Genomic DNA, 19,310 nt, shown 5'->3' with positions numbered 1-19,310 from the left:
GGATGTATCTAGTTGTGATAGCTGCATACGGCTCAACATGGTTTTGGAGAGAGAGATAACACAATAGCCAAGGGCTAACTTGAGTAACGCACCCACCTAACCACAATACTGGCACTGTGGCTGATATGCAAATATGACTATAAGTCAATCATCTTACCCCCATAAATGGTGAACAGTCCAAGAGCCCTTTGAGCTCTCTTGAACAGCAGTGGGCTGCATGCCAGGATCTTACCTTGTGTAGGGATGTCCCTCAAGGTTACTTCTCAAGACTGAGAGATTCCTCGCCACAACAGATCCTCAGTAAGTTAATAATAGCATCCTAAACTTTGAAGCTTCACTAAGATTATATCTTAAAGTAATTGTGCACATGTAATCCTTTAGACATAAACCATTGACCAAGTCTGGGACTAGGCTTGGATCCAGCCACACCTAGACTCCTTTCTGAGAAGGAGTTCAGAAAGCAAGGGGGTCCTCTCTGAACCTTGACTTAACAGAAGGGTCTCCCTGACAATTCTGTCTGACCGTGTCCTCTATGCAGTAAATAACTAGGTCTACCTTGCTATCAAATCTTGTTAAAACACTATTGCATTTACTATCAAACTTTGTTAAATCCCTGTTTTGTATCAATAAACGTATTACTGCTTCTCTCCTAGGAGTGAAGTGCATCACTCTATATGTGACAGGATTCATGCAAATGTAATTTCATCACTACCAAGCGCAATCTATTATTCCTGTTGCACTTGCTTTTTGGCTAGTAGAAACATAAGCTCTGGAGACATAGTCTAGATCTTCATATGCCAAACTGTAGATAATTAATCTCAATACCTTTGAAAAATTGAACTAGTCTGAGAAAGCAGCAGGAAGTACTATCGGTTCCTCTAAAGCAATAAAATCTTTGAACAGGCTGCATAGGGTAAATCACCTTAAGTTTCTTCAAATATCCGCATATAAAAAAAATAAAAAAAATCAGTGAGTTTAACAAAGAGGTTATAAAAACTAACACAAACCCTTCACTTGCTTTCCTTTAGAATATCTGTCATAATGAAAGATGTTTCTAATTGTCTTTAGTTTTCTTCCAGACAACTGAATTGCCTTCCTTTCATGTGATTTCAATGTGCTAGAAAAGGAGCATTTTCTCCTATGCTCTTAAAAACCCATGCTGCTGGGATACGTAGATTCTTAACTGCTTGTGCATTTAATGATCTCTTTTCTCAATTTCTTTCAACTCAAAATCATGCACACTGTGAAAATCACCTCATTTCCTTGTTACAATTAAACTCAATAGCCTTTATCATACCAGAAATGGGATCAAATTCTATTCTTGAATTTTTTAAATCGGCAACCAATTCCCTGGTTCTGATTTCCACAGGAAAACTGGTAACCCTTTGCACATTGTCATGCTTCTATTACCATTTTTTTCCTTCCCCATTTTCCTAGACTTTTTTCTTTTGACCTCCAATTCTTTTATATCCCACTCTCCTCTTCTCTTTAGTCTTCTCTTCTTTTGTTTATCAGAAATCGTCCCACGAATTTCCTCCCAGCACCACTGACCCTGACTGTACAAGTAGTCAATCCACAAGAGAAGCGAGATTTCCCAAGAGCTGCACCGATAGCTTTCATTTTCTGGTTATGTGCATTTCTAGGACTCCAGCACATTTTGCCTGGATACCTTTTTCTAGTTTTGCTTGATTACTTGATTCATGTTGGATATGGAACACAGCCACACCAAGGCAAGCAGTTTCAAAGATTGAATACATTATATGTGTCACAAACCCAAATCCAAACTTGAAACTAACACAGTAAGGGAAATGTAAAGGGATGAGGACAGATGTACGTTTATCTGAATGTAACATGTTAACCCAGAAATTGATTCCTCAGATGTTCAAGTTTTCTGGGCATGTAGTATTTCACCAGAACACAAACAATACAAGTTACATCAGTGTGGTTACAGTAAATAAGAGTATCAATGCATTTTGCACCCTTAAAAGTTACTTCCCCAACAATCAGGCAACCAAGGACAAGCTTTCATTGAAATCCTATTTAATCTTTGCGATATCAATGGTCCAAATAGACTAATGCTCCGAGTTGGGGCTGTCTTTTGGGCCTTTTTTGTTTGTTTAAATATAGAGTCAGAATGTATATTTGGGCTAATAAGAAAAGGCAGTAGGTTGTAAGAAGATGACAATATGTAAGAAAGTATCAAGAGAAAAAACAGCCCTTCTCCTTATCTGTGCTTCCTTGACAAAACCTTAAGACTTTGGAGGCAGGCAAGAAGATTCATTTGCTATACAGAAAGACACTTTTACAGAATGACTTCCTAAGAGTTGACAAAAAGTTGTCTGCAACTGGACAGATTTCTGAAACCCAGACAATAGAAGTGTTTGAAACCCTCTGCTGCAGGTCGCTACATTTTCTAGTGAACAGAAGCTGTTATATCCCGCCTTTCATTGATTTACCATTACTGAATGGATTCCTCATTTTAACAAAACATATCGTTATATTCTAGATAAGTCTTTGACAATTCTTTACACTAACCTATGGAATTCAATTGCCACCATTAATTTCACTCTGGTATTTATCAGCAGAAGCTTTTTTCCTGCAAGAACCAATTTATTTAATTGAATAGTTTAAAGAGCTCCAAAGCCACATACAAAAGATGAGGTTATAGCTAATAGCTTTCAAATATACTTAAAAGCTTGAATCATTAGCAGTTTCTTAAACTAGGAATTTTTAAGTGCAAACCAGAATTTATTGCAAGTTAGTCTTAGCAGTGTGATTTTTCAATATTGTCCTGGTTTCAGCTGGGATAGAGTTAATTTTCCTTCTAGTGGCTGCTGTGTTTCAGATTTGGTATGAAAGGCATGTCAATAATGCATATTGTTTTAGTTGTTGCCAGGTGATGTTTGTATTAGTCAAGGACTTTTTTCGGCTTCCCATAGAAGCTGAGAGGGAGTACAGACAGAACAAGCTGGCCAATGGAATATTCCATACCATTGACATCATGCTCAGTATATAAATGGGGGGTGGCAGAGCTGGGAACACGCAATCACTGCTCAGGACAGGCTGGGCAACCAATTCACAGGGTGGTGAGAGTGACTTGGGTTGAATTACTTCGTCTCATATATTGTTTCAGCTTATTATTGTTATTTTCCTTTTCTGTTATTGTTCTATTAAACTGTCTTTATCTCAACCCATGAAGTGTTTTGGTTTGGTTTGGTTTTTTCTTTCCCCTGGTTTTCCCCTTACCCATGTGGGGAGTGGAGGGGGAAAGTTGAGCAAGCAGCTGCGTGGTCCTACTTGTTGCCTGGGGTTAAACCATGACACATGTTTCATTTTTTCACAAATCTAAGAGGCAGGAAAATAATATTCTGTATTTAGGAATAAAGCCTATACTTCATGCTTTCCTTTAACTTTTCCAGTTTTTTGGCATTCCTGGAATATCACGTACATCAGTTCTTCAATTTAATATCTGAGAATTAACATCTTAGAACACATTTATCCTCACAATTTTCTTAAAAGATAAATAAATCCAGTTCCTCACATTTTAGAAAAAGTTGAGGCACACAATTCCAGAAGAACTTGTATGCTATAACGCCGTTTCAGATAAGATAGTTTTGGCTCCCAATGTATTAGAATAAATAAATAGGCATCTGAAGATGGCACATAGGAAACTGCTTCAGTTTTCAGTAGTGCAGTAGCTAAAAGATCACAGTTCTACACACAACACACACCTTCTAACTCTTCCACTTGCAAATATTTTGAGATTTCCGTGAAAAGTGAAACAATTTCTGTAGATAACTCACTGCAGAATGCCTTGAGGATAAGCAGTGAATTACTGTTGAAGAAGATATGGTTTTAAATCAACTCAACAGGAGACACTATCCAATTTCTTTGTATCCAATCACCGGGCTATTGAATGACAACAGTGGTATTAACACCATCTTTCCTCCGATCAAAGAAGTTCTGCACGTGGCTGGGTATGGATTACATATGTATGTATGCCACAAGATCAAATACTAAAAATTAAAAATTAATGAAGAATGCCAGCAAACTTAGTTCCTCTTAGTTTATGCAAATAAAAGCAGACAAATAGATTCCTAAGATTTTAAAATCACTGCCTCTGACTCACATGGCAGTGGAAAACAATACCACATGACAACCTGTTAAATGGTACCGTTACCTGAGATTATCAGTGTTTAGGGAAAAGGCAAGAAGGGATAAAGTGCAACGTATTTTTTACGAATTATGATGAATGTCAAAAAAATAGAGAAAAACCTCAGCTTCTTTGAAGAACTGAAGCAAAGCTTGCAGAAATCAATGGTAAGATTGCTATCAATATGTTTGGAACAGGTCCAAAATTATTATCTCTGACATTAACATAAAGAAATTGCAACTGTTTGCATTTATATTTCCTTTTAGCAGCAATGGCAGAATGTAGTAGCGCAGAACACAGTTAACCCTTTCTCTGGCATGCTTTACATGAATAGCTTTCTTAATTCCTTTTCTTTGTTTCTGGAAAACTACATGACGGTTTGGTGTTGTTTGGGTTTTTTTTTTGTTTTTTTTTGTTTTTTTGTTTTTTTTAATTCAATTAACAAACAATTCTGTCAGCATGGAACTGCAGAGGAAAATATGCATTTTAAATTATTCAGCAAGTGAAGCTGTTGTGTAAATGCTATCACCCTTAACCATGAAGTAAGGATACAGGAGCTTCCTAAGGAGTACGAAGCTTTCGGAAAAAACAGCTATATAATATAATATAATATAATATAATATAATATAATATAATATAATATAATATAATATAATATAATATAATATAATATAATATAATATAATATAATATAATATAATATAATATAAACTTTAAAGATAATAAAACTGAATGTCAAATCCTGAAATTTGGTTTGTCTTTTTAAAGAAAACTTATATTGACTTCAATGTAAATTTGTTGAGTTAAACAAGGTTAAACATCTCCAGATCAAATCTATTAATTCCAATTAAACAAAAATTAAATACAATACAATGATGATGGCCGCCAAGATTCAGATATTTTTACTTTGGTTCAGAGTGCATGATCCCAGTCTTGAAGTATGACTTAAAAACTTGCAACAATATTTAACCTTTACCTTAATGTCACACAAGATGACAGCTACTGTACAACCCATAAATACAGAGTATTTAATAAGATATAAGATAACAACCCTATCAGATGAACGACTAAAACCAGACATAATTACTTGTCTTAGTAATTACGCTGGTTGTAGACTTACTCCTGGATGGGTTTTTAATAATTTCTGCATATCATTACATGCTACATATAGTTTTTTACTCTTTAACATACTAGAAATCACAGAAAAATTGTTCAGTTCTGAACAAACCCATCAAGTTTTGCAGTGCCTATTAGAAAACCATACAAACAAAACCATGAATATTTGTGCTATTTACATACCGTGATAAGTAATGCAACAAGCTAAAACATGAATGGAAATGAGAACAAAAAGAAAGCTAATATGTAACTAAATGCTCATACTGCAACATCTCTTTCCCAGTCGTCTTCTACATCTTCTGTCTATTCCAGAATACATTAAATTGCTGAACAACGATATGTCAAAAAATCCACTCTGCTTTACAGGATATATTTATGTGTTCTGATCATGAAGTATGAAAAATAAGTCCTAGCCAGTATAAATGCATATGAACACTGTGCACATTCTAGCAAAGCAATTTTCTATCTGTTTGTTGAATAACCTTCAAATAATAGGGTTAAGAACAAAGTCATGATAGAAATTTTTACTAGACATACAACCAACCAACCCCCCCTTTCAGACAGTGGAAAGCTGAAGTAACTCCCCTGAATTCATAACTTGTGTGAGCCTTAATACTTAATTAGAATTAAACAACAATCGACTACTAGACTCTTGTAATCATTCCAACGCTCTCTACATAACACTTTTTTTTTCATCTCGTATAGAAGGTTTTGAATCAAACCCAAAAACCCAAACACATCTGGAGTTCGCAGATATCTGCATTTTCAACTTCCAGTTAGTCCCATTTTTGTTGTAACCCATGTCAAAACACCCCATTGAAATACAACCTGAAAATTCAGGAAATTTGAAATCAAATCCATATATGAACTTCACAGCTGGGGATGTTTTAGTTACAATGCATCTTGTCCCAAACCACATAAAAATAAAGTGATTCAAAGCAATCTTCAATGTAAGCAAAGTACAAACTCATATATGACAATTATTCAAAGTGTTTGAGTTTCACTATATTCCAACAGTCCAAATTATAGACACACCATTTTGTTTCATGGCCTGAAGCAAGTATCACTGATCATTTTTAGTATCCTGGAACAAGGAGATCGGTAACAAATTTTCATGACAGACACACACACTCAATGAGATTATAAATTAGTTTCCCAAGAGAAGGCTCACTAATAAGATTGGATCTAAAATTTAGGTCACTTAATTTTAAGACTCAGCTAATGGGCTAAAAAAAAAAATGAGTATAACTTCATAACATAAATTCAGGTTCAATCTTTTTTACCATAAACATTAGCACCATTGTAAAGTTGCAAAGAATAAGCTTCTTGTAAAATGAAATGATCTAATTGTAAAATGCATTTGATATCTCCTTGCAAGGAGGTTATTTCTAAAAGAAAAATAAAATATTCTGTATTACATTATGAAGTTATAAAATGTAAGCAATTAATTTTTAGTGCTGTGTAAGTTCTGATGTCATTGAAAGGATAAATTTGTAAAACTTCTCTTCAATGTGATTTACTGATGCTGTTTTAAACACGCTGCTTCATATATTTACAATACCAGAACTATCATACAATCAAAGAAAACTTTACCTTTTCTTCTTTAATGTTCAGAGATGATGAGAGAATGTAAAAGTCCTTTAACTCCTTGACAATTATATGAGAAAACTCAGCCTGATAAGGTCAGAAATAGGCCATTTGGCTTGTCTTACACAGAAATAATGTATTACGAAGTCATACTCCTAACTTGCTCTGAGTACTAGAGAAAGTTCTTCTGAAAGAATATACCAATAAATTTTCCACCTACATGGCAAAGAAACATTTTTAATGTATCGTAAATCCCTCTCCTCAGTCTTTGGCAGTGTCCACAACTTACCATTTCCATTCTCTACTATGGCCAATGGCTCTCTACAGATTGCCGTCTTTCCCAAGGTATTGTATGAAGTCCTTTGAACTTCCGCCAGCAGCACTGCTTGCATTGCCTCAATAATCTGTCATAAATGCAAATTTATTAATGGATGATATTAGTTACTTCAATTATTTATCTAAGCATTTGACAATTTTAAATAACTACTACAAAATTTTAAGATTGTTCCAATGAATGTCACTAGAAAGTCAACACTTATGGATATCTTTCAGACAGTGATAATCATGCATAACACACATATCATAATCAGTGATAACACACATATTGAGAAACAAATGTTAACTCAATAGCAATAAAATGGTGCAAGCTGTCAATTGTGACTGCTTCCCATTAACCGAACATTCATTTTCTTTAATCTCAAAACCAGAATCAGTTTTCTACTGCCTCTTTGATTTCAATGGGTCATGACAATATACCTTACTAAAGCACATGGTGATAACAGCTAATAAGAAATATCTTCATTTTATTCTGTGATGTGTGCAAAAATGCTTCAGACTGAATGAGGACTGTGTAGTTAGAAGTTTTATAATTTTTGGTGTCTAGTCTCTCTCTGAAAAGCTTAAAGAATGTTTTGTTAGTAGCAGGGAACCTCTATTCCTCCAGCTTAAGCATGATAATACTGTATTTTTTGTCTAATGCAAAGAGAAATACCATTCCTCAATCTCCTTTTATCCAAAAGAAACATCTGCTGGAATTATGAACAGCCTATAAATGGCACTTGTAACATATATGGGTGTTAAGACAATGCAGTGTGGTGACTGTATGATAGAGCTATTACTTTCCTTCTCTTTACTCTAGCAGAGAAGTCCCAGCATTAAGAAAGTTTAAAGACATAAGACATTTATAAAGCACATGAAGACCTTACACAACAGACCCAAAGTTTTGCAATCCTCACTTAGTCTAAATTTCAGCATGGTGCAGAACGGCAGCATGCATACCTTCTCTTAATTGGGTATTTCCTTCAGAAAAGAAATACAATTTTTTCCCCTCAGGAAGGTATTCATTCTCAAGTACAAGAAATTTCATGAAAGACAGAGAGAATCTAAAGTTACCAGGACAGCGTACTCCACCTCAACTTAAATATGAATTTAAACTGAATATGAAAATTTTAAGTTAAATATGTTTCTGTTATAAACATTTTATATTTCCATTATATTTCTATTATAAACATTCTATTAAAAATATTTAAGTTTAATATGAATTTAAGCTGACATGCAGGCTCCCTCAAACTGCTTGGAAGAGAAACAGTTTCATCTGACTAATGAAGTACAGTGCATTTGTGGGGTGTCCTCAATCACATTTCTAGCTGCCCTTGTAAATTCAAATCATTAAGCAGAACAAAGGATGTAGGTGTCCTTTGTGACAAAATCCTTTATTGTAGACAAGTATACCATAGTCAGGTCCACTATGTGAAAGTTCACAGCAAGTGAACCCAGCCCTATGTGTTTTGACATCGCACAAACCTTCATCTTGTTATAATAGCTCTTTATCTTACAGGGGAAACCAAAGGCAGTTTCCAGTCCCTCATATCCACACAACCCTGAGCTTTGGGGATTACAGATCCTGACTTTACAGCAGACTCTTACAATATATCTACAATAATTAAGAAAGGGAAGGAAACGCAGACATGTTGCCATTGTCCTGGGAAATTTTTTGACAAAAAACTAATTTCTTATAGAGGTACACAAAAGAATTGCACACAGTATGTGTTTTTCATGGTGTTCTGATCTGCTAAGAACCTGTCACTAATCTGATCAGGTATTCATCACCTGTACCATTGCTGCGTATGCCAGCCAGGCAGCATTTGTAACATGTAATTTCCTCTAACATCCTTAAAATGAAATAAAAAACTGTGACAAATGGCACAACATGATATTGTAGAAGCACCTGTACATCTCTGCATGTGACTTGTCTATCACTTTGTTGAATGTGCACTTCCACAGTGCTCAGGGTGGTTTCACATGTTTAGTTTTGTCCTCTCACTGCGTCTTCCCCAAGAATTCATATACCTCATCTATCATTATCACCAAGTTTAAAAATCTCCAGAAGCTTTGCCTGTTTCTAACACAAAACAATCTACACGAGCACCTTTCATTTTCTCTGACAGTTTCAACTTTATCTTTAGCATTCTTCTGGATTACATATACATTGGCTACCTTGTTGGCTACTAGTATGTTCATTCCACCCTCCCCCCCCGCCCCCATAATTGTAACCACTGTTGTAAATACCAGCTGCTTTTTAGTTGGGATTGTGAAATATGACAGAAGTTATGCTGCTTCTATGGCTGAGAAAGTATAAATAGCATATGTCCAAGTATAAACAGAGACATTAAGGAGCGAAGGGTAATTAACTCTGCAGCAGCAATACTAGAGAACAACTCAAAAAGACAAGCGAACAAAAGTTGAGGCAAGCTATACTGTTACATCTATACTACGTTATATTGTCTTTCCTTTCTACACTTTATCAGTTACTCCCAAGGATTACTATTCTCTTTATAATGAGTGGGTCTAAGGAGAGAAGTCAATCGACATCTCTCCTGGTTATTGCTCAGGCCATAACCTCAACAGGGCTGAGCCTTCCAGAAACTGCCTCCCAGGTGCCTCCTTAACACAGTCTCATCAGGGAGCAAAAAAAATACAGATCAAAATACCAGGCTCGTATTATCCAGTCTACTTTCCTCTAATTCTGGATAGCAACTGCCAGGATATTCATCTAGACACTCATACTGAAGTCATTTGGTTTCAGGTAGAGTCAAATGCTTTAAAAACAAATGCATTTAGAGAATTCTTGTTAGAGAAATTGCTGCAAACTTGGGCATCAGCAAAGAAGGCACTAGCTTATCAGTACTACTCTCTGCAATGGCCTTAACATGATATGGTTTATTCTTTGAAAGTAAAGCCCTTTGTAATATCTCTCAGGTTCATCACACCTTATTTTAGGTATTAATGGAAATGAAGTAACTGAAGTAAAAAAAAAAAACAAAAAACACAGTCGGACTGCAGGAATCAATACAAATAGATGAGAAAGTCCTAATGAGGACTTCTCTGAATGAGATGATTCATTCCTCCTAAAGTCTCAGCAGTGCCCCTGCACTGCCTATCTTTTTCCACCGATGAAAGATGGAGGTTAAAACAACTACATTCTCCTCATGCAGCTGATTATGTCAGAGATCTAAACACGGTATCAAGAGTTTTCCTAAGGGGAGGCTGTGCTAATTATCTAGCTGATAATAGAGAATACATATGTTCTTGTACAGAAAAGGAATACTGCAACATCAGGATGGCAGTAGAGGACTTCCAAATCGGGACCTAAATATTGTATACTGAAGCTGTAAAGTGTATTTCTGATGGTGCTCCTGAATTAATACATCCAAGTTCTAACAAGGTCTTATTACCTGGGATTATACAACAGGACTGTTTCAAGGTTAGAGCTGACTCATGTCCAGGTAGCTCAGAACTAGGAGGAACAGATGCATCACTCCTGCCGATTGCGAAGGCATTAGTAATGAATCTGATAAAGCTCAGTTATTTCTATACGGGTCTATCACACCACAGAGCCCTAATACTGCTGTACGTAACAGAAAGGCAAACTGCTGAAGCCCCATAGACTGGTGGACACCTGTGAGTATGAGACCACCCACATGTTGTCACGGAACTAAAATCCTTGACCATAGGTGTGAAGACTGTACACATGATGTTTTGTTAGTGGAACTACTGACCTATTAAAAGTTACTTGCAAAACTCACTATGTATACTATTGAATTTCTTTGCTGAGATTAGCACTGAAAATGGGAGGGTGGCTTTGGAGACAGGGTCATTTACTCCGTTTTACAAATGGTTGTCCAGCTTGGGGAGTCTGACGTATTGTAGAAGTAAGTTTACTTGGTCTAGAGTAATTTTGTGAAGAGATAAAGGACTTAGTCTTCAGGAAAGTCAACCTAACAAGAACTAACTTCACTCAATGAGATTTGAAAAGATCTTAGAGCAGGAAAAAAGGAAGCAAATTATTTCCTATTGTATTCTTTCACTTGAAATGCCTGAACAAAGGTATAGAGGGAAGGCCTTTCAACACCTATATTTGAAGACTAAGGAGCTAGGAAGAACATAATGATTATCAAAGAAATTCTTCTGGTGGAAAAAAAATACACTTATATCTGCTAGAGTCAGTAACAGGCAAAATGTTTTGATTGCACTGCAGTTTGAATATTCTGATAACTTTTGTTTAAATTTTATTTTAAAGTTCACTCTTTCAGCCAAAATGGTTCCACAAAATTAAAATATAACCAAATACCTATCACAGATATAACTGAGGAACAGGCTATTTAAATACAGAATAAGGACGTTTAAGGGCAGAAATGCAACCACTTAAGTTATTTTTGGGCAGGATGGGAGTGTGGCAACAACAAGCTATATTTTAACTGAAAGAAGAGCAAAATGCACCACGACGACCTTTCCTTTAAAACCATCTGGGGGAAAAAAATCCTAGAAAAATATTTTAAATTTTTAAAATTCAAGACAGAAAAATACCTCCCTCAGCCCTTCAACTTCAACAAGTCAGTAGACCCCTGATCAATCATTTCCAGCAGGTTTTTTCAGTTGCCTTGTTTGCCCAGAATCTGTTACAGTACCGTAAGGAGATGAGGAATCGATAAATAGCAAGTCCTTTGGGTCATGTCTGAGAGTCAGTATCCTCCACTGAAGATAACAATAGAAAAAAGTTTTTAAAAGCAGGGTAACTAGTGATGTTTTGGGTAAATGTACATGAGTGTTTAATCAGGCTGCTCAGGATTAATAAATTGATGATAAATCTGTGTTTGTATAAAGAAAGGTTTAACAAAGCCACCCTACTTTAAACGAAGACTATAATTTTGTATAAACCATTGGTTGCTGATTACCCAACTGAATGTTAAGATGTTTATGGCAGTTTGGCTGCGAACAACCAAAAATCTGTACTACAAAGCAGGTTAACAAAGCTTATTGCAACTACAAGGATGTGTCTGAATAGCATAAAGACTTGAGAAGCATTGATAGCATCGAATTTGCAGTTCTTGAAAATTTCAGTGTCTTAAATTGAAAGTCTTTTCAGCTGAAAAAACTGTGGCAGCTTATTCTGAGCCTTATCTTCCTGCACACTAACCTCCTGTGGTAGATAAGACCATTATCATTGCAAAATATAAATACATAGACCACACATAATCAGCTATGCTACAAATACAAGTTTCATGGCTATACAACTCTACTCTATAAAGAGTTTCAGTGCCTGACCAGGTCAGCAAGAGATTATATGGATTTCACATGACAACTGCAGCTATTGAAACTGAGGTCCTGTATACAATTTTTTTTTTATTAAAAGGATTCAAAAAAGGAAAAAAATCTTATTATAAGAGAAAGGAGGACAGTTTGTGAGGCAAGAAGAATGCTGAAATAATATGGAAAATGTGCAGACAGTAGGGTTATAATAAACAACTGATAAACTCAAGATAAAATGCTGGATTCAATTGAATGTGAATATTTGCAGAAACCATTACTGGCTGCCTAATACAACACTGGACTATCACTGCAGTACCCCCGCACACCTCAGCTCTGGGAAGTATTTTTGCACTTGAAATGCAGCACAGAGTTGCATTCAATTTTAAAAGTAACATCATAAAATAAACTTTTAACAGGTATTTCCCTTTTCTGGAGTAAAATACCTTGTATTCATAGCATACTGTCTCGATTTTCATACTCCTGAACATTAACTCACTCAAGCAACCACACAACTTTATTTAAATGCATATCTCCAAAATGAAAAATGGTCTCATGATTTCACTCCTCAGACGATTTCACAGTTACCTGTCAGCTCTCAAGAAACAGTAATTTATCTCTCAAGGCATCAGATTCTTCACTAACAATAGGCATGAGCTTCATCTGACCTGGGAACCCATAAATGACTTTTCTAAGTCATTCTTGAGGAGTGTTCTAATAAGTAAGGACTTGAGATTAATTATTTATCCTTTGAAGAAGGCATTTTTGGTTTCTTCTACAATAATACATTGGTGTTTGACACTGCCCCTATTTTAGTCTTTATTTTCCTGGAGCATAAAATGGCATTTGTAATATAAGTCTGATTGTTAGAGAACAGGTAACTAATTTCTTTTAAACACATGCTGTGGACAAGATCACCTAGATTAAAGACTAGTAGGACAGTTACTTCCCTATATTTAAACATATACTTTAAGGCAAAATAGTTTCATGACTAGCATACTTAGTGAAATAATAATCCGCTTTCCATAGATCTGAATGGCACAATAAATCCCTAACTACTATGTCACATTACAGATTCCAAATACTGAATTACAGCCAACGTTACATAACAACAACTGAAACAGGCTATTTCCTACCTTTATAGATTGGTCACTCCAACAACAAACGAGTTTCAGCAATGAAACACTTCCAAAGTCCGGGGAATGATATCTACTTTTACCTGAAAAAACACATACATAGTTTATGAACTGACAATATACATAGAATTACACAAGTAGAAAAATATTTAACATTTTTCATTTTTCACTTCAGCAACATACCTGAAAAAGTGTAATTTCTTAGAATATGCTTTCATCTGCTGCAATAAGCACAAAGTGTTTAGACAATCATTGTTTGAACATTTATTCTTATCCTAAATGAGATCAGTCTTTTTTTTTTTTTATTTTAAACAGAGGTCTGATATCCCACAGAGTATATTTCCATCATAACTTTCTAAAGATATTGAGAATACTTTCCGATTTGGGCTACTTGACCATGAATTTTACTTTGTAAATTCTAAAACTTAGAATCATAGAATTGCCTAGGTTGGAAGGGACCTTTCAGATTATCTAGTCCAATCACCAACCTAACTCTGACAAAAACCATCACAAAACCATATCTCTAAGCACTATGTCTACCCGTCCTTTAAAAACCTCCAGGGATAGTGCCTCAACCACTTCTACTTCAACAAAACTACTTGAGTATGTGTTTCTGCTGTTGAAAACAGTAGTACAGTCTATGCAAAAATACATTCAATAACACTTTGTATAGTTACAGTTCCGCCTGATATACTTTGCTGCTACAGGGCAACAATACTGTTGTGTGGTCAAGATGTCACATCGCCAGTGGCTCACCAGTTATGCTTGCAGTTAAGAAAAATTTTACACTTACAGATTTGCATGTGAGTTTTATTACTACCCATCCTGATTTTTCAGATAATTTTCAATGCAAGGCAGAGTTCGAACTGGCAGCTGTGCCAGTTCTTCCTCATTTTGACTTCAATAGACAAACATGACATCTCACAACTTTACTACAATATTTGTTGCCAAACGTGTAAGTTGGGCAAATTGGTTGTACAATCCTTTGAATCCACACAAGAATCTTTGTTTGCCAGTACCATATAATATGTTAAGAAGAGGAAACTGAATTGCAAGTATCAACTGTGTTTCCATAACACCAAGGTTCACAAGTATCACGATCACACAATGCATAGTCATTCACTTAAATGTTGGATTCCTGCAGCAAAGACTGAAGTTCGAAAAAAAACACATAAGTACCGGCATATTGCAAAGTGAACAGGGTACACTAGTGTAGTCTGAATGGGAGCAGTATGCTATTCAGTAAACGACCATGTAAATTTAACTATATCAATATCTAATATAATACATAAAACATAAGTACATACTAGACACAGGTATGATCAAAAGAAGGAGAATGAAAAAAGAAAGAGGAAAAAAGAAAACTAGAGCAATTAGCAACATTTTACAGAAAGACAGGGTAAGAGCAAATACTTTATCTTCTCTCACTGATAGCTGACATGGCATGTACGACAATAGAAAATGTAAAGGCTAATATGGAAACATAAAAAGGGATGACAAAATGAGAGGCAGGACTAACTATACAAAGGTAGACCTCTTCTCAGGTTTTAGATTTAATTGTGATTTCTTTATATATCAGGATGTATTTTGCTTGTCTTTTTCTTTTTTTCTGCCATTTTGGAAACTTCGCTGTGTCAAAGCTGAACATTATTATTTCATATAAGAATCAGAGCAGGAAAAGTACATTAAAAACTGATTTTAGATGGGGATATTAAGGCTTAGTTGCATAGCAGAGAGTCAAGATTTCACTTGAAATAAATTTGTGTTATCAGCCTAGACAGGTCTTAGTCTGTAACAGGAACGCTGTAATTGTTAGGTAATGTATACTGACAAATACCCATATCCTGTTTAGGTTTTTATTCTTTCTTTAGTTTATTCTTTCTTTAGTTGCATACTGTAACAATACACTTAGACTGTCTTGCAAAGCCAAGACTGGCAAACAACTGCCTGTGGGACATTAACGTGAAGAGATTACTTTATTCCGCCCTAAACCAAAAGTCTAAGGGCATTATTGAACACTCAAGATGACTCTTGTATTACTAAGGCAACAGTTTGCTTGAAGGGCTGTATATATTATCAGGCGGGCATGTAATGGTGATGAGGGAGATGGGGGAGGGGGACACAACAGTGTCTGTCTTATTACATTTCTGTTTTTCAGATTGCTAGAAAATGTCTTTAGAAACTCAGCTGAATGTTTTGCTGTTATAGAAAAAATATCGTTGATTCCCATATTTTTTAACAGTTCGTATTTTGTTCACGTGCTTTTGTGGTACTCAAAGAAGAAAACAACAGAATAATCCAGTTCCTCAATTCGCAAACTAGACCTGCTTGAAGCTGAAGAATATAAATAATTTTTTTTCATTATTGGAGTTAAGTGTCCTACTTTAGCAATAAAAAGCATGAAAAAAATTAACACTTAAAAGCTAATATTGCCACTCCTCCATATACTTACTGTTTGGTAACTCTCCATAAAAACTGGGGAATGAAGGTGTTACTGCTTCTATATTTCGCCATTTGTTATGTGCAGATTCTGATTTCTGTAGGCTAAAAGAATATGAAACTATTAAACAAAACCTGAACATACTTAGGAAAAACCTTGTGCCTTAAGGTAGGTTTTTAAGGTAGGTACTCTGCTATCGATTACTATCAACAACAATTTAGTTTCTCCTCAAAAGTCACTTGCATACTTTTGCCGACAACTTCATATTCAAACGTTCATATGTACACAAATACTAAGAAGTACCACATACATGCAGGAAACTTCACATTCGGCTCAAAATTTACTATGGTTAACTTCTATGTTGTATTCATATGTGAAGAAATGAATCAAAATATCATTTTCACAAAGGACTTGTGCTTTTTTTTCTATTACATAAGAAAAAATTCAAGAGAAACTAGCAGCTTTATTTTATACGTTTCCATTTTCTCATGGTGTTAAATAATTTAGACTATTATTGCAATACTTGGGATTTCAGTAGATGGGGAGGAAGGGGAAAGGAAGTGAAAAACCTCTCCAAACCCTTGTACTATTTTAAACTACTTCTTTTAAATACATTGCCATAGTGACTTATATTTAGGTGTCATTTAAAAATAACACATTTTGTGTTTCAAATTCACAATAATCAACACTAAGTCATAATATTTCAAAAGCTCTGCAACATTAAACAACTCTGAAAGCTTTCAGCCTATGAGCTTTAAGTTACAGGTACAAATATCAAAAGGCAAGAGAAAACCAATTCTTTGAAGATCTTTTCTTACTAGTTTCTTCCTGTTTGTCCTACTTTTATGATCTGACGCATTTTACTGGAGACTTCTTTATTTTCACAGGCAGGGTCAAGTTGCAAAAAACCCAACAGATATACAAACACATTTATGAACAGCTTATAGACTCAAGTCCAAGTTTTTACAAAGCCATGTTTTTCATACTTTATTCTTTTTTGGATTATGAATATTTTTTGGTAAAATGTTCAGATTATGTTAAATAATACTGATTTTTTTAAAAAAGAGAACATATTAGTACTTGTCTGATAACATGTGCTTAAAGCGTGTCGTTCACTGTTCACTATTTTCACATTCCACAAATTTCATTTATCCAATCAAATAGCTAATAGTTCACAGAAATACTATAACCTGAAACTTACTGATCCAAAACACAAATGAAAACTTATGATAGCAACTAGTCAAGAGTTTTTCAACGAAATGTTTCTCATTGGGAAATGACGATCTGTCAAACCCACGCTTTAAGCAGAAACATATAAACATGCTGACAAAGTCAGAATTTCTGCTCAAAATGAGCATGCCAGACTCATCCAAGAACATCCAGTAGTCTAGGAACTGATCAAATGCATTTTTTTCCAGTTCTGACTCTCCAGATTGAAAGTATGTACATATGTGTGTGTTTTATTTAACAAAATAATTTGGGGAGGGACTGTACCAGGGAATGTAATGGAATGTACCTCTACACGGGGTAACGGCCTCAAACTGAAAGAGGGTAGATTTAGACTGAATATTAGGAAGAAATTCTTTACTGTGAGGGTGATGAAGCACTGGAACAGGTTGCCCAGGGAAGCTGTGGCTGCCCCATCCCTGGAGGCGTTCAAGGCCAGGCTGGATGGGGCTTTGAGCAGCCTGGTCTAGTGGGAGGTGTCCCTGCCCAGGGCAGGGGGTTGGAACAAGGTGATCTTTAAGGTCCCTTCCAACACAAACCGTTCTGTGATTCTGTGAAAAAAGAAGTTCCTTTCACTCTCCTGTAACAGCAAAATCATCCAATATGCCAAAGAACAGGGATTTAAACTTTATTATCGCATTCCCCAGATCAAGACCATAGCTGACTGACACTAAAATAATTCACCCAATTAGTATTTCATTGCTACATGCAATGTGGTCCAGCAACAGAAGAAATCTGGAATCCTAAAATTATTACTAAGCCAGTGGTCAGACACCATGCTGCACTGCAAGGAATAAACATACAAGCCCATTCTCCAGCATCAAAGCAAGCAGAACTATGAATATCAGCTGAATACACAGTAAGCAATTGTGCTAGTCACTGGATAATTTGTTCAGATATTCTTTCTCCTGTTTTTAATTTCAAAGTTTAAAAGCTCTGGAGTTTGCACCAGTTAGCACCAGTGTGCTAATAGAATGCAAGTTTTCACACAACGGAAAAATATTCATGGCTTTGCTGACCAGATAAGCTATGGAAAGGAGAGCAGAATACATTTTCTCTCTCATACTAGTAGCTGAATTAGTAAGAGTTGTTCGTACTGCAGTAATACTTAGGAGATCAGGACCCTTACAAGCTGTGAAAGTCCTACTAACTCCTTCTGCAAATGCTGTGGCAAATCAGAAATCAATACGTAGTTTTTTCCCTTGAGCATGCTGTAGTTTTAGCTAAACTGACTGCCCAAAGAGGTGTGGCTACATACTATACTTTTAGAAGGCAAACTGGACAAAATAGCATTTGCTTGGTTTCTTTCAAGCTTTTAATTCGGCAAAAGTATGTTATTTTAACAGCTCATCACAACAAAGAAAACTCATTCCAATCTGAATACAGAGTAAACGAACCTTGAATAGAGTAAGTGATGAATAAGCATAAATCATATAAAAAGATTTAATGAATGAACACAGATTGCAACAGTTCATTCAGTTCCCAATTATTTGCAAGAGGACGAGGTGAAATGAAGGATGAATCCTAAGATCATGACAAATGGGCCAAGTCCTATTTATGCTATGCTTATTACTGGGGAAGTGGGCGGAGGGAAGAGGGAAAGGGAACTTCACAGGAAAGGGGCTTTTTGCCTAGGTGGAGAGAGGGAGACAGCTTTGCATATACATAACTGGTTTTGAGGCAATACAGAAAGTATAGGTACATTCAGACAGCAATTTCTGATAGCAAAACTATGCCTTCAATACTCAGACACAAAGATAACATTATCACATGAAAGTACATCGTGTAGGGAATCAGTATTTTTTATGTTTGCTTGTTTTGGGGGGTTTTTTGAGGTGTTTTTTTTTTTTTTAAAGAAGTGTCTGAAGCATGAAATTCTTTCCTGTGACTCTACTCCACTTCTCCCACTTACGCTGACACAGTAACATTGCTTCATTGGTTCTACCCTCCGCTGCCTTCTATTCTATGTGAAAATGATGGTTCTTGACTACAGTGGGACATCATTTGCAGTTTTACAGAGGTTAGGAAAGAGTACAAAATACAGACCTCAACTTTTCTTTATTTA

General features: G+C 35.6%; 1 protein-coding gene across 3 annotated transcripts in view; it reads right to left on the bottom strand.

Moving 5' to 3' along the window:
• Positions 1-19,310, bottom strand: part of WDR72 (WD repeat domain 72) — a 124,029-nt gene that overhangs the window by 38,575 nt on the left and 66,144 nt on the right. For all 3 annotated transcript variants that reach the window (XM_063347147.1, XM_063347146.1, XM_063347148.1), the window contains 3 exons: positions 16,031-16,122; positions 13,579-13,661; positions 7,146-7,260 (listed from right to left, as the gene is read on the bottom strand). In XM_063347147.1, the coding sequence (XP_063203217.1) occupies positions 7,146-7,260; positions 13,579-13,661; positions 16,031-16,122 (290 nt within the window). The remainder of the gene's footprint in view (positions 1-7,145; positions 7,261-13,578; positions 13,662-16,030; positions 16,123-19,310) is intronic.

This window comes from Chroicocephalus ridibundus, chromosome 9 (genome assembly GCF_963924245.1).
Source record: "Chroicocephalus ridibundus chromosome 9, bChrRid1.1, whole genome shotgun sequence".
NCBI classification, from domain to species: Eukaryota; Metazoa; Chordata; class Aves; order Charadriiformes; family Laridae; genus Chroicocephalus; species Chroicocephalus ridibundus.
This window is presented reverse-complemented; position numbering and strand designations above follow the sequence as displayed.